Source organism: Microtus ochrogaster, linkage group LG8 (genome assembly GCF_000317375.1).
Source record: "Microtus ochrogaster isolate Prairie Vole_2 linkage group LG8, MicOch1.0, whole genome shotgun sequence".
Classification (NCBI taxonomy): domain Eukaryota; kingdom Metazoa; phylum Chordata; class Mammalia; order Rodentia; family Cricetidae; genus Microtus; species Microtus ochrogaster.
The window spans coordinates 4993313-5005397 of NC_022033.1; the positions used below are offsets into that span (position 1 = coordinate 4993313).

At 49.8% G+C, this 12085-nt stretch overlaps 1 protein-coding gene across 1 annotated transcript in view; it reads right to left on the bottom strand.

Moving 5' to 3' along the window:
• Vapb (VAMP associated protein B and C) overlaps positions 1 to 12085 on the bottom strand; it is a 42217-nt gene that overhangs the window by 13140 nt on the left and 16992 nt on the right. Inside the window, exons 2-3 of the mRNA XM_005362797.2 lie at positions 10021 to 10173; positions 761 to 864 (exon numbers count right to left, since the gene is read on the bottom strand). Coding sequence (XP_005362854.1) covers positions 761 to 864; positions 10021 to 10173 — 257 coding nt within the window. The remainder of the gene's footprint in view (positions 1 to 760; positions 865 to 10020; positions 10174 to 12085) is intronic.

The following is a 12085-nucleotide window of genomic DNA, read 5'->3' on the forward strand; positions in this document are numbered from 1 at the left end:
TGTGGAGCAGGCTGTGGGTGTGAAGCAGGCTGTGGTATGGAGCAGGCTGTGGTGGGAGCAGGCTGTGATATGGAGCAGGCTGTTGGTGTGGAGCAGGCTGTGGTGTGGAGCAGGCTATGGTGTGGAGCAGGCTGTGGTGTGAAGCAGGCTGTGGGTATGGAGCAGGCTGTGGGTGTGAAGCAGGATGTGGTGTGAGCAGGCTGTGGGTATGGAGCAGGCTGTGGTGTGAAGCAGGCTGTTGGTGTGGAGCAGGCTGTGGTGTGGATCAGGCTATAGCGTGAAGCAGGCTGTGGTTGTAGCTCAGAGCAACTGCTTAGTGAGCTCAAGATCAGAGTTCAATCCTCAGCAAAGACCCTGAAGAACTGTGTGAACCAGAAAACAAGCAAAAAGAGCAAAGCAATGCAGAGGAATGTCAGTGGGAAGGAGGCTAAATGTTTAGTATTCAACACAAGCACATCCTTCTGGGTTTGAGGGGCTGGAGATAGGTCAGAAACATCCTAGCAACGGGGAAGCACTCCCCTGCAGTGCAGGAGAGAGGGAGGAAGGGTCCATGGGAGCAGAGAATTGCAGCAAGTTCAGTTCATCGAGTCAGAAAAAAACAGCCATGGAAATGTTAAAGCTACTCGTCAAAGTTGGGGAAACCATCCAGGGACCAGAGCGCACACCTCCCTAGCAGCACACTCCCCGTCAAGAGTGGAAAGGCATGCACCCGCCACGTCTGCCTAGCAGACTGCAGAAGAGAAGAAGCTTTCGTACTTACTACTGCCTCCATATCAGAAGTGTCAGGTGGCGCGAACATAGACTGAACCATAAACTTGTGTTTACTTTTCTCATTGGGATCATAATCGAAAGGCTGTAACATCACTGAGAAAGAAAATATTTCATTAGGAGAGTCAGAACGTGGTCACCCGAGTCATTTGTCACCCTAACACAATGCGGAGTAGAGCTACTTTCCAGTTCTCCCATCTGGACCCTGAGGAAGGACATGAGCCAGCAGGGATGGACAGCCTTCCCCCAATTCTGCAGGTCAGCAGCTAAGGTCAGAGAAGTTGGGGGCTGCCACAGCCTGACAGCAGGTCCCAGCTGAACTCGGGCTCTGCTAGGACTTGGGTACCAGAGCCCTGCTAACCGTGCCCAGGCATTCCCACAAAGCCACCCTACCCTCACTGAGCCCTTACTGAAGACATGAAATGGGAGAAACACCAAAGGCCTATTTTTCCTAGGAAAACATTGCCAAATGATCTTCTTGAGAAGGAAAACAGAATAACTCAGAACCATTCGGGATGGCTTTCGCTGCTCTACACCCCATTTCCCACACAGCTCATCAAGGTAAGGCTTGAAATATGATTTTGCCAATAGAATTCTGGAGACGGCTTACAAGCTGAATTTCCCACAGCAGGAAAAGACCATTCGGACTCCTGCTCCACCCCGCAGCCAGAACTGAGAGAAAACTCGCCAAAGGACCCTGCTGACCAGACGCTCTGCTATATGGTCTTCTATTCTGATTCGCTTCCTTGGCGCTATTTCCCAGATGACCTGGACCAAACCTTGTTACAAGAGGGCTGACCTGCAATATGCTCTTTGCTGTACAGTTTTACTAAGCCTCACGCAGAGTGACCTTCCCTGAAACCCAAGTTCACAGAAGCAGGGGATGCTGCAGGATCAGTGTGGGCCTAGCCCCTCCATGGTATCGTCGGCAACTGGGCTTTTGCTCTTCAGCACCATCCACCTCAGTCTGGAAGATGGAAGGGCTGGGGGGGGGGGGTGGTATTATTCGGTTGTCTGTTCTCAGAGGGGAAAACTAGAAACAGCAGCTAGCTTGCCTCAGTCCACAAAGGCACACACACTCAAACCCAACGTGCGCCAGTCCTGCCCTCCCAGGCGGTCCCGAAAGGCGTCCACCTTCTAGATGAGAAGTCAAAGGCTGTGAGTGCCGCGCTGACAAGGAAGCCAGGGTGCCAGCCTAGCCACAGTCCCACACTATGGTTCCTCTCTGATCCCCTGCAGATGATGGACCACACCTTTAATCCTAGTACTCGGAGGCAGAGGCAGGTGGATCTCAATTTGAGGCCAACCTGGTCTACATAGCATGCGCAAAGCCTGGGTTAATCCTGGCACTGAAAACAATGAAAACAAAGGAGGTACTACCTGTCTGCCACAGAAGCAGGCTACAGACTCTATTAACTTCCTGTCTGGTGACACATCCGCCAACACAGCACCACAACACGCTGAATGAAGCAGACATGAGAATTGAGTCTATTAAGATGTCAAATCTGCAGAAGCTGTCAACAATGTGAGCCTTCTAATTTCTGGAGAAAAGCTACTTTCATAAAAAAATATTACCACAAACATATAATTGATGGATTGTAATTTTTAAAGAAATTAGTCATTTTTAAATTTATAATATAATAAATACCACTATATCTTACAAAGACCCAGACTCCCGGGATCTTCAACTGTCAGGAGCACAGAAGTTCAAAGATTGCATAGAGGGAGTACAGCCACCACCTATAGTGCCTTCCTGGTCCTGCTGACACAATCTAAGAGAAAAGAGCTGGCTAAGGCCATGCTGGAGTCTAAAGCCAGCATGGCAGATGGAGGGTCCCAAGTCCCTGTGCTCCTCTGACCAAGCACATACTTCAAGGCCCACTGCAGCTTTGCCTACAGCCATCACCAGCCCTACCCCTGGCCTACATCATCCTACCTACTCAGCCCCCACAGTGGGAGAGCTGAAAGAATCACCTAATGGCAGGACACAGAACAGGGCTAGTGGTAGCCAATCACACTTCTGTACACACACACACACACACACACACACACACACACACGTACACGTATGTTCAGGGCCATGATGGGACTGACCGAGAACCTCGGCTAGGAAGGGGAACCAGGACCTCTGGAGGGGTCGTCTGAGAAGCGTTAGGCATAAGGTGGGGACTTGCCCCTCCTCCGCCTGCCTCCCACTGGCTGTCCTTTGTGTAGGACACTCTACAGACCTTTGGCACACCTCAGGACCCACACCCTGCTTCACACTGCCCCTCACGTACACCACCAAGTTCCTGTCCCTCAGCTACCACCTTCTCATGTCAAATCCAGTTTCCGCTGAAGCTTTATGAGAATATGACGGAATAAATGCTGGTCAGTGCTAGTTCATTGCAAATTGTGGCACAAATTATGTACTTTTTCCATGACAGGCTATAAAAGAGCTTCCCATTAACTTAATTTATTTCATTTAAATACCAGAGACACTGATGATAAAACCCTAAGTGAATCGTCCCTTCTTTCAGAACGCATCTGCTGACAGAACGTTAAAGAGGCCTGTTACCAAGAGACGACCTGGGCTCAGTCACCCCTCACCCGCACAGTGCTCAGGACACAGAGCCTGCTGCATTAGACACAAAAGTAGGACCCTTATGAAGAACCTTCAGGGTCATGATCGATCAGGCCAGACTTCCTTCAAAAGAGAAGAAAACAGGCAGCTTAAGACACACACTGGCTTGGAGAATGACGACCCGATTAAATGCAGCATAAAAGCTGCTTCCAGGGCACTGGGCAACCACAGACCACTTTCATCTGGACCACAGTGGGAGGGGGCGAATAAAGATTCTAAAGAGGAACGCTGCTCTGCCCCAATTCTCACCTAGAAACGTCTCCACGTTCAACAAGCCACAACCCCAGCTGTGACCCCCACCCACTCACTCACTCACATCCTCCCAACCAGAGGCTCTGCCATCTTTCTCCCTGTTTCTTTCCCACCAGACTAGTCCGTGCATCCCTTCTAGACCCAGGGAGGACACAAGTCCCCTACAACACTCAGATCATAACTTCCTGTAACAGCAGCTACTACCCAAGCAGAAGACAGCCAGCTCAGCTCCTCATACCCTCTGGGCCTCCTCCTTCACACTGCGTCTTTCCAGGCCGGCAGACCTGCTTCTGGACCAGCAGGCATGCAGTCCTACACCTTGAGACATTCCCCACCAATCCCCAAACCTCCCCTTATTCCTACGGTGCCCCTCACATACTCAGACCCTAGCACGCCCTCTAAAGAAAGATCAGCCAACTCCAGCATGTACCAGAATTGCAAAGGAGCCAATTAAAGAGAATCTGCTGGAGGGGTCCCACTGAGAACCTGTACCTGGAGAACTGGGCTGTAATCTTTTCTGAAAGTCAAAGGCATGGCTGGAAGGTGCCATGCCTGTTCCTGCCAAGGGAAGCTCACTCGCTGCCGCCACTTTCTACAGACCCCATGTGCGCCCTCTTGCCAACTTGCCTCCTCTAATTCAACTGAATTGACAACTGGGTGTTTATGGAACTTACTAGGATGTTAGGACACCCCACTGGCTGGTGGTGTGGACCCTCTTCCCCTCCTAACTTCAAAGCACCCTACATCACACTCCCTTTAGAAATGATCAAGGGAGCTCAGTGGTGGTGGCACAGGCCTTTAATCCCAGTAATTGGGAGGCAGAGTAACTGTGAGTTCGAGGCCAACCTGGTCTACAGAGAGAGTCCCAGGACAGTCAGGGCTACGCAGAGAAACCCTGTCTTGAAAAAAACCACCACCACAACAATAATTAATGGTAATAATAAATTAAAAAAATAGAAATGTTCAAGGGAATACATTTCCCTGCCCTCCCCAAGGGGCTCCCCTTTCCTTTCCTGCATCTCTTCTTGCCACTCTCCCTCCTCCCACAGTCTACACATCAGAAGACTATGATCCACAGACCAAACTGCACTTATGAATGATGGCACCGCTGCTCCTTTTTTAAACAACCAAAACCCAGCGTGAGCTTCTTATCGGCTAAAGAGGATCAGCGAGGCTGCAAATGATGAACCACTCACCTGAAACAAAGGGATGGGCACTGCAGCTGACCCTCACCCTCACCCTGAGTAAGTTCGTTATTTCCTTCAGGGGTCTCACAATGCTGACCCCGAGATACTTTCCTGGGCCTCAGGTCTAGCAGGTGAATAATTAACTCCACCTGGTTATGAGAGTACTGCCGCTCCAACTCTGCGTGCTCTGTGGGCCTCTCAGCTCAGGTAGCGAGCACCTGGCAGCCTGCTCCACTTGGCTGTGCAGAAGCCACAGGGCACACACTTCACCCTTCCTTCAGGATCAATAGAAAGGAGGCATACAACAGGCTGTTCGGGCCAAACGCCAAGGTTCTTTCAGTCCTCGTTATGAAGGCTTTCTCAACTGACTTCCTGTGCTGGAAATAACAGCAGGGCTCAGCCTGGCCTCTCTTTGGGCTTCCCAGTATAACTGCGCACCCCATCACCTCCTCGGTAAGCCCTGTGAGCAAAGCCTCTGAAGACTGACCATCTGAAACAGAGAACAGTGTGTCCTACGCCCAGGGGATGGACTTCCTATACCTGGCAACTTCTATTTCACCTGCTCTGAGTGCTCATGACCAGTCTGCCAAGTACTCTTGCTACTTTCTCTCCCAAGGCTAATCTCAAGCCTTCTCCCTGTGTTCTGCAGTGAGCTGGAGACCAGAATGGAATAGTGAGATTAAAAAGAGCAGGATGGGACTTCCAGGGGAGCCAAAGGACCAGTCTGGGGAGCACTTACCACTTCACTCCTGAATCACCTTATAGAAGCAAAAGGTACCTTCCAGCTAAGTATTCCCTACCCAGTGTTCTGGGTCCTGCCCTTTGATCATATTCATTTAGCATGGGGACAGTCTTCCTAAGAAACCTGCATCCTAAGGCAAGCTTCAAAAGGCTTTAAGCACAATTAAGCTGAATTCTTGTTGGTAAAATATTTTAAGCCATAATCTAATCTGGTGAAAAGATTAGGGATTTATCTTAAGCAGCAGTATAGCCGGTTCTTATCTCAGAGTAGTGAAGACTTCTAGTTAAAAGTCTGCACTTATCAGAGCTTTCCAAAGCAATGATCGGCTCCCTGTGTTAAAGCCCCAAGGCAGTCTCTCTATGCACTATGGAAGATGCACGGCAGGCTTCTTTGTCAGCAGGCTGGGAGCACTTTTACCCTGAGGTTCAGCACCTGAATGCTGCAGCCCACAGTTGGCTAGTCCAATGCCAGTAAACAGCAACCTCCACCCAAGCCAGCACCATCCTAAACGGATTAATAATCAATTCCAATATTGCCCAATTACATTAATTGAGCAACATCTTCATCCCAGAAGATGCTGATATTCGTTCTGTTACTGGAAGAACTTTATGGCTTAAATGTGATTTAAAAAAGAGTCCTGAAGGGGCTGTCAATAGAGATTCAGATACTGGGAGACCCATGTTTGGCTTTCATCCATCTCCAGCCCCAAGGCACACAGAGTAAAGGGAATCTGGACCTAAGTGCTGGGGTCTTTAATGACCCCATCCTCACCCATAGACACTCTTCGTGTGTAATGCGCTTGGCACAGGGGCAGGCAATGGGAATAACTGCCCTGCAAAGGAAAGTGCTCCCCACTTCGTGGGATGAGAATTCAGAGGTTGCGCAAATACTAAACTTAAAGTCATATTACAGGAAGCCTAAGTATTTTTGATGGGCCCATAATTCTACCACTTCACCTGCTGTACGTGCTGCAAGCATGGTTTGGAATATTAATGGAAAGGTCCCTCATTATTAAACTGCAGCATTAAAAACAAGATCTGCCACCACTAACAGCCTTCCACAAAGACATCTTCAGAATTTACATATGTTAAAAATATTTCCCTACCATACAATTTGAAAGAGACTTAGCTCTGTGAAGCGAGAGCAGGGCTACTCCCACTTGCTTCAGACGGACAATGAGGGCAAAGGTCCTAGCCTCCCTATGACGGAAGTCTCTGGAATCAACTTCCCTCCTACAAGCTCATCTCCACAGGGTCTGGGCTGCCAACGTGCAGAGCCACGTGTACAAGCCCAGCTCAGAAGGCCAGTGCTCATCAGAAGCACATGCCCACTCTGGCACTCTGGGAGTGACCGCCAGCTATGCTGCGGATTGCTGCAAGCAGACTATTGAGCTATACAGATGTAAAGACAAAGGAAGGCCCGGAGCACCTCTACAGGAATGTCCACATGTCACACTTCACTGACACAAAACCTTAGGCTGTGCCTCTGCCCAACTGTGACGAGGCTGCCTAGGTTAATGAAAGAAACGTTACAGACGCAGATTCACTGTGTTATTAAAAAAAAAAAAAACAGCATGACAGGTCAGAGCCTGAGCTTTTGAAGCATGAGGTAAGGTTCCTTGAACATCAGGTTCACTGGAAAGGCAGGCAGAGCACCAGAGTGTGGCTGAGGATCACTGCCTGTGCCTGTCACAGCCAAGATGCAAGATACAAAAGCCTTTCAGACCCCGGCCGGCCCTATCATGACCACCCCCATCCCCTCCAACTCTCTCACTCCATGTGCCCCTCCTCCCTCCGTCCCTCCCGTCTTTACAGGGATGGTTTATAGCCTGCTCTCATAGCCTCCCAAGGGTCTTCAGAAAAGGAAGGATGCACTGGTCCTATCCTTCCCAGGTATCCTGTGACATTCTGGGTGCTAAACATAACCATGCTGATATGAAGTTCATTTGACGTTCACCATTTTGTAAATTACATGCAAAAATTCACTCATAAATGTATGTTTGATAAGAATTCAGGAGGCAGCAGGGTGGTGGTGACACACGCCTTTAATCCCAGCACTCGGGAGGCAGAGGCAGGCGGATCTCTGGGAGTTCGAGGCCAGCCTGGTCTACAAGAGCTAGTTCCAGGGCAGGAACCAAAAAAGCTATGGAGAAACCCTGTCTCAAAAATTAAAAAAAAAAAAAAGAATTCAGGAGGCCACACATTCATAAAAATGCACAGACCTTTGCTTCATGAAGGCAATGCAAACAGTATACAATCTGTCCTCACCTAGGCCGGCTGCCTTTGTGCATTTACACTGGGAACACTAGAATGTGCACAGGTGACCATGCTGGCCAATGTCAGTCAGAGGCTCAAGGACAAACCATGTGAACAGCAGGTGGGTGTGAGCATCCCGAGGACAGTCCATCTGCCTGTGAACGTGCCTTTTCCAGGGACTCTGACTCACCATGTTGTCCCCCAGGAGCTGCGCCCCTCGAGGAACTAGGTCTAGACAAAAACAGTGCTTCCCAAGCCAAGATGTGCACGTGTACAGTGTGACATCTGTGCACCTAGAACCGAAGGCTGCACAGAGTGTATGGCTTTCCTGGCCTTCTCAGGCCACCAACAGACAGACACCCAGTGTCTCCACAGAATCTTCTCTCGTGTGCCACCCTATCTGACCAAGAGGAAGCTGCAAACTTCTCTTTATTCCCCGACCCCTGTGATGGATTACATTTCAGATTCATCCTCAGGCAGCCACCCCTAACCTGGGGAGGCTGCAGCACAGTAGCATAGAAAGAACATCTGCCTCTAGCCCAAGCTCTGCCTGTCATGTGACAGGGAAGGATCACATTCATGCTGGTTCCTTACTTTCTGATCTGCAGAGAAAGCCACAGCAACAAAAGCAGCCTTCCCCCGAAGAGCCTGATCACTCTCAGAACATTCCTGAGACTGGGAAGGACTTGCTTCTGGTAAAAGACACACACGTATGCATGTGCACGCACACCACACAATCACCTGTAACATCAGGGGGCACACCCACGCTGCATAGTTATATGCTGAGATTATTTTACTCAGAAAGCCAGGCTGCTATTTTCCTATGAAAATTGGAGATTTTCATCTGCTGATAAACTCAAATTTTCTAAAATGTGTTATGGATAAGGAAATTGAGGGTTGGGGGCTAAAAAAGGAATGGGGTTTACACACTTCAACTACACAAGACCCTCTGGCACCACACAAAACAGGAACAGGACAGAAGAATCCAGCTGCACTAATCTCAGCAAACACTTAAGACACATGGAGGAAGCAGAAATCCACCCCCTGACCACTCCTTTCTTCCAGCACGCCAGCCACAGAGCACTGGCTCTGTCCCACACCAGTCTAATGACTCGAGATGGACACAGAACGGCTGTGACAAAGCAGCAGGCACAGTGTGTGCCGGGTGTGTGTGAGGTCCAGCAGGGGAAGCCTTCCGTCGGTGTTCCGTCAGTGCTAGCTACCAGCTAACTGCTCCCAACCGAAAATCTGACTCAGGAGTCCAGATCAGGCCTTGCACACTCAGAGAAGAGCACGCAGGGGGAGCTGGGGCAGGTGCACCATAATGAGAGGCACCAACGGGGGCGAGGAATCAGAGCCTGAGATAATGAAACACCTTGTATCTTTCCAAAGAGGTGAATCATTTTCTTTTAGGTGTCAAATGAATAGCCAAATGTATCACAATCAAAATCTATCATGGAAAAAGCCAGACAGGCACTCACTTCAAATGAGAGGTGGCCTTAACGATGCTGAAGCTAGGGACACTGAGTCACTGGTGTCTAAAGGACACACACTCCCCCACAGCTTCTCTGAGCATTACGAGTCCTAATGAGCTGCAAGTTCACCAGTTTCTAAACACATTTAAGCTCTAGCACATCACTCAGACCTCCTTAACTCTGAAAACCAGTTTTCAACTTGGGCACTTTATCAGCCTCTTTGCAGAAGCTAGGCTCTGGGAAATGAACCCTGATAGAGCCTACGTTCCCATCTCCTCAGCCCCACCTTTGCTTTCAGTACGCAGACTGCACCTCCAGTAGCTGGATGACATGGGCACCATCACAAGTCCTTTCAGGAAGATAATTACCCAGTGGTCTCCCACAAAGTAAGACTGAGTTTACCTGTCTCTTTCTACCTATCGTCAAAGTGCAGACTGAACTCCAAAGCACGGAGGCACTAGCTCTGAGGTCAAGGCTAAAGCCACTGCTTTAGTTTTGCTCCAGCTACTAAGGAGTAGAGGCTGCAGGCATTAAAACAAAGAGACGTGGATTATGGAAAGCCAGAAGTGGGAGAACCAAGCTTTCACCCTGGGGGGGCAATGGGAGAGGTGAAGAGAAGTCCGCAGCCCCCTGCACAACCCTGAACATACCCACTCTGACAAAGCCCTAGGCTTGGGCCCTTTGGAACCCACCCATGACCTCCAGACCCAGGACTTACCAGACACATTGAGAGAGGCCCCGGCATCAATGACCCCACTGTTAGGCCGCACGCAGTACCTGCGCGGCGCTGTGGTCTTCACTTTAAAGCACACATTTCTGTCTGTTGGATTGCCAAGTTTCAGGTTGGTGGTGACGACATCAGTGAAGGGACCTAAGTGGAGAGAGAGACAAGAGGTTGTGGTCCTGTGAGGAAAGTGCAGGGGACAGAATGGTTTGGAAGCAGTGATGAGAGCTAGGGTATGCGAGGAGCCATTGCTGCTGTGTTACAGAAAGGAACACAGCTCAGAAGACAGGAGACCTGTATAAATGACAGGGTCTAGGACCAGACGGTCCAAACCCAACGATAGTTACTTGTGCTCAATGTGCGCTTCCACAGAAGCCCAAAGAAATCTGGCAGAAACTATATGAAGGCCCAGGCATGGGTCCCCAGTGTACCAGGTGAAAGGTGGCAAGTGACCTCTGGGGGGTAGGGCTCTGTAGAGAGGAAACTCCTAACAGTGTAACTGCAAAGACAGCTGGCCTCATTCCGAGCCCTGCTAGCAGCTCTATGCACCCAGGCTCCTGAGAAACCTGGAGTGGAGTTCTGTGGCCCTGGGCTACTGTTTATTACTATTACTTATTCATTTCCTCCTTCATTAGATTTTTTAATTAAAGAAGTAAAACATGCTTCTTAAAACAAACCAAACAATGAAAGATGTATGCAGAGAAGTTAATAAGCTTCATCTGTGCCTGTGGTAACTAATATCAACCATGTGGGAGCTCATACCACCGTCTAGACTTAGTAGCAATGTACATGGTGCGGTCCACACAACTGCTTCTCACTGGCTAATCAGTGGGCACCTGATCACTAGGCTTACGGGGGTGGGGGTGTCAGATCAGGAGAGGTGAACTGCAAGACCTCTTGTCATGTGCACATGCATGTCTGTGTTGATGCCTGTGTGTTGCTATGGAGCAAATCCAGGGACCTGTACATGTCCAGCCCCTGAATTATATCCTCAGCCCTCCATCATTTCAAGTTCACCTATTTTCAACACAAGTGCTACATCTTTGTTTCCTATAGGCAGGCTTTTCGGTTCCACCTTCATGTTTATAAGGGAGCAGAGGAGGGAAGTGTGTTTCCGTGGTTACAAAGAATATCTCTAGCTCACCTGTCATGTCAGGAGACCCAACAGACTCTCAAAGGTATGCTCCCCCATGCTTCTTCTGCTGCTGAGAATAGGGTCACCCTTTGTCCATCTCCGCTCTTCGCACCGTGTCTGGACAAAGTAAAGGTCTCAAGACACATGCACCAAGAGGAAAACTACTCACAGATTATTTCCAGAAAAATGACTGCCTTAGGCTGGCTTCCTCTGAGGTACTCAAAGTATGAAAGAACAACTAAATACAAGCTTAGCTTAAACACAAATGGTGGACGGAGAGGGAGAGGCTCGAGGCCAAAACCAAGCACACTGCAGCAGTGCACCTACAAGGGAGCACTGGTCGTCCATGTGGGACAGGTGTGCACACTGGGAGACACTCCAGACATAAGACACTTTTCACATTTGCTGAAATCCCAGATACCTGCTGAATCTCACTGTGCAAAACACACCCTCCCTGTCAGCCTCCTGACATGGCTCCTCAGCTCACCTCCCTTCACATGTGGTCACCAACCATACAGTAACTGCGGGCTGGAAGCCGAGCGCCATCTCAATACAGGGACCCATGTAGGAGCCCTTGGCTGTAGCACCTGCTGTCCCATCAGTCCCTCCTCCACTGACCCTGCTCTCCATAGCATGGGGACCACGGGGATGCATGTCTATGCTGCAGCGATGCAGCAAGACAACTGTACCACCCTCTTCTCATTTCACAGGCAACATCTTTATATCCAAAGGCCTGAAGAGGATGTCTCCCTCTACCTACCTTTCAGGAGGCCCTGCTCTGGCTCTAGGAACCAGGCTGGAAGCCAGGAGGGGGACTAACCACCCCGCTACCCAGCTGGGAAAGCATGGGAGGCAGCTAACCTGTGCCCAAAAGGTTGACAGACCACAGGGAGTCACAGCTGGGTGCTGACAAGACACCACCCT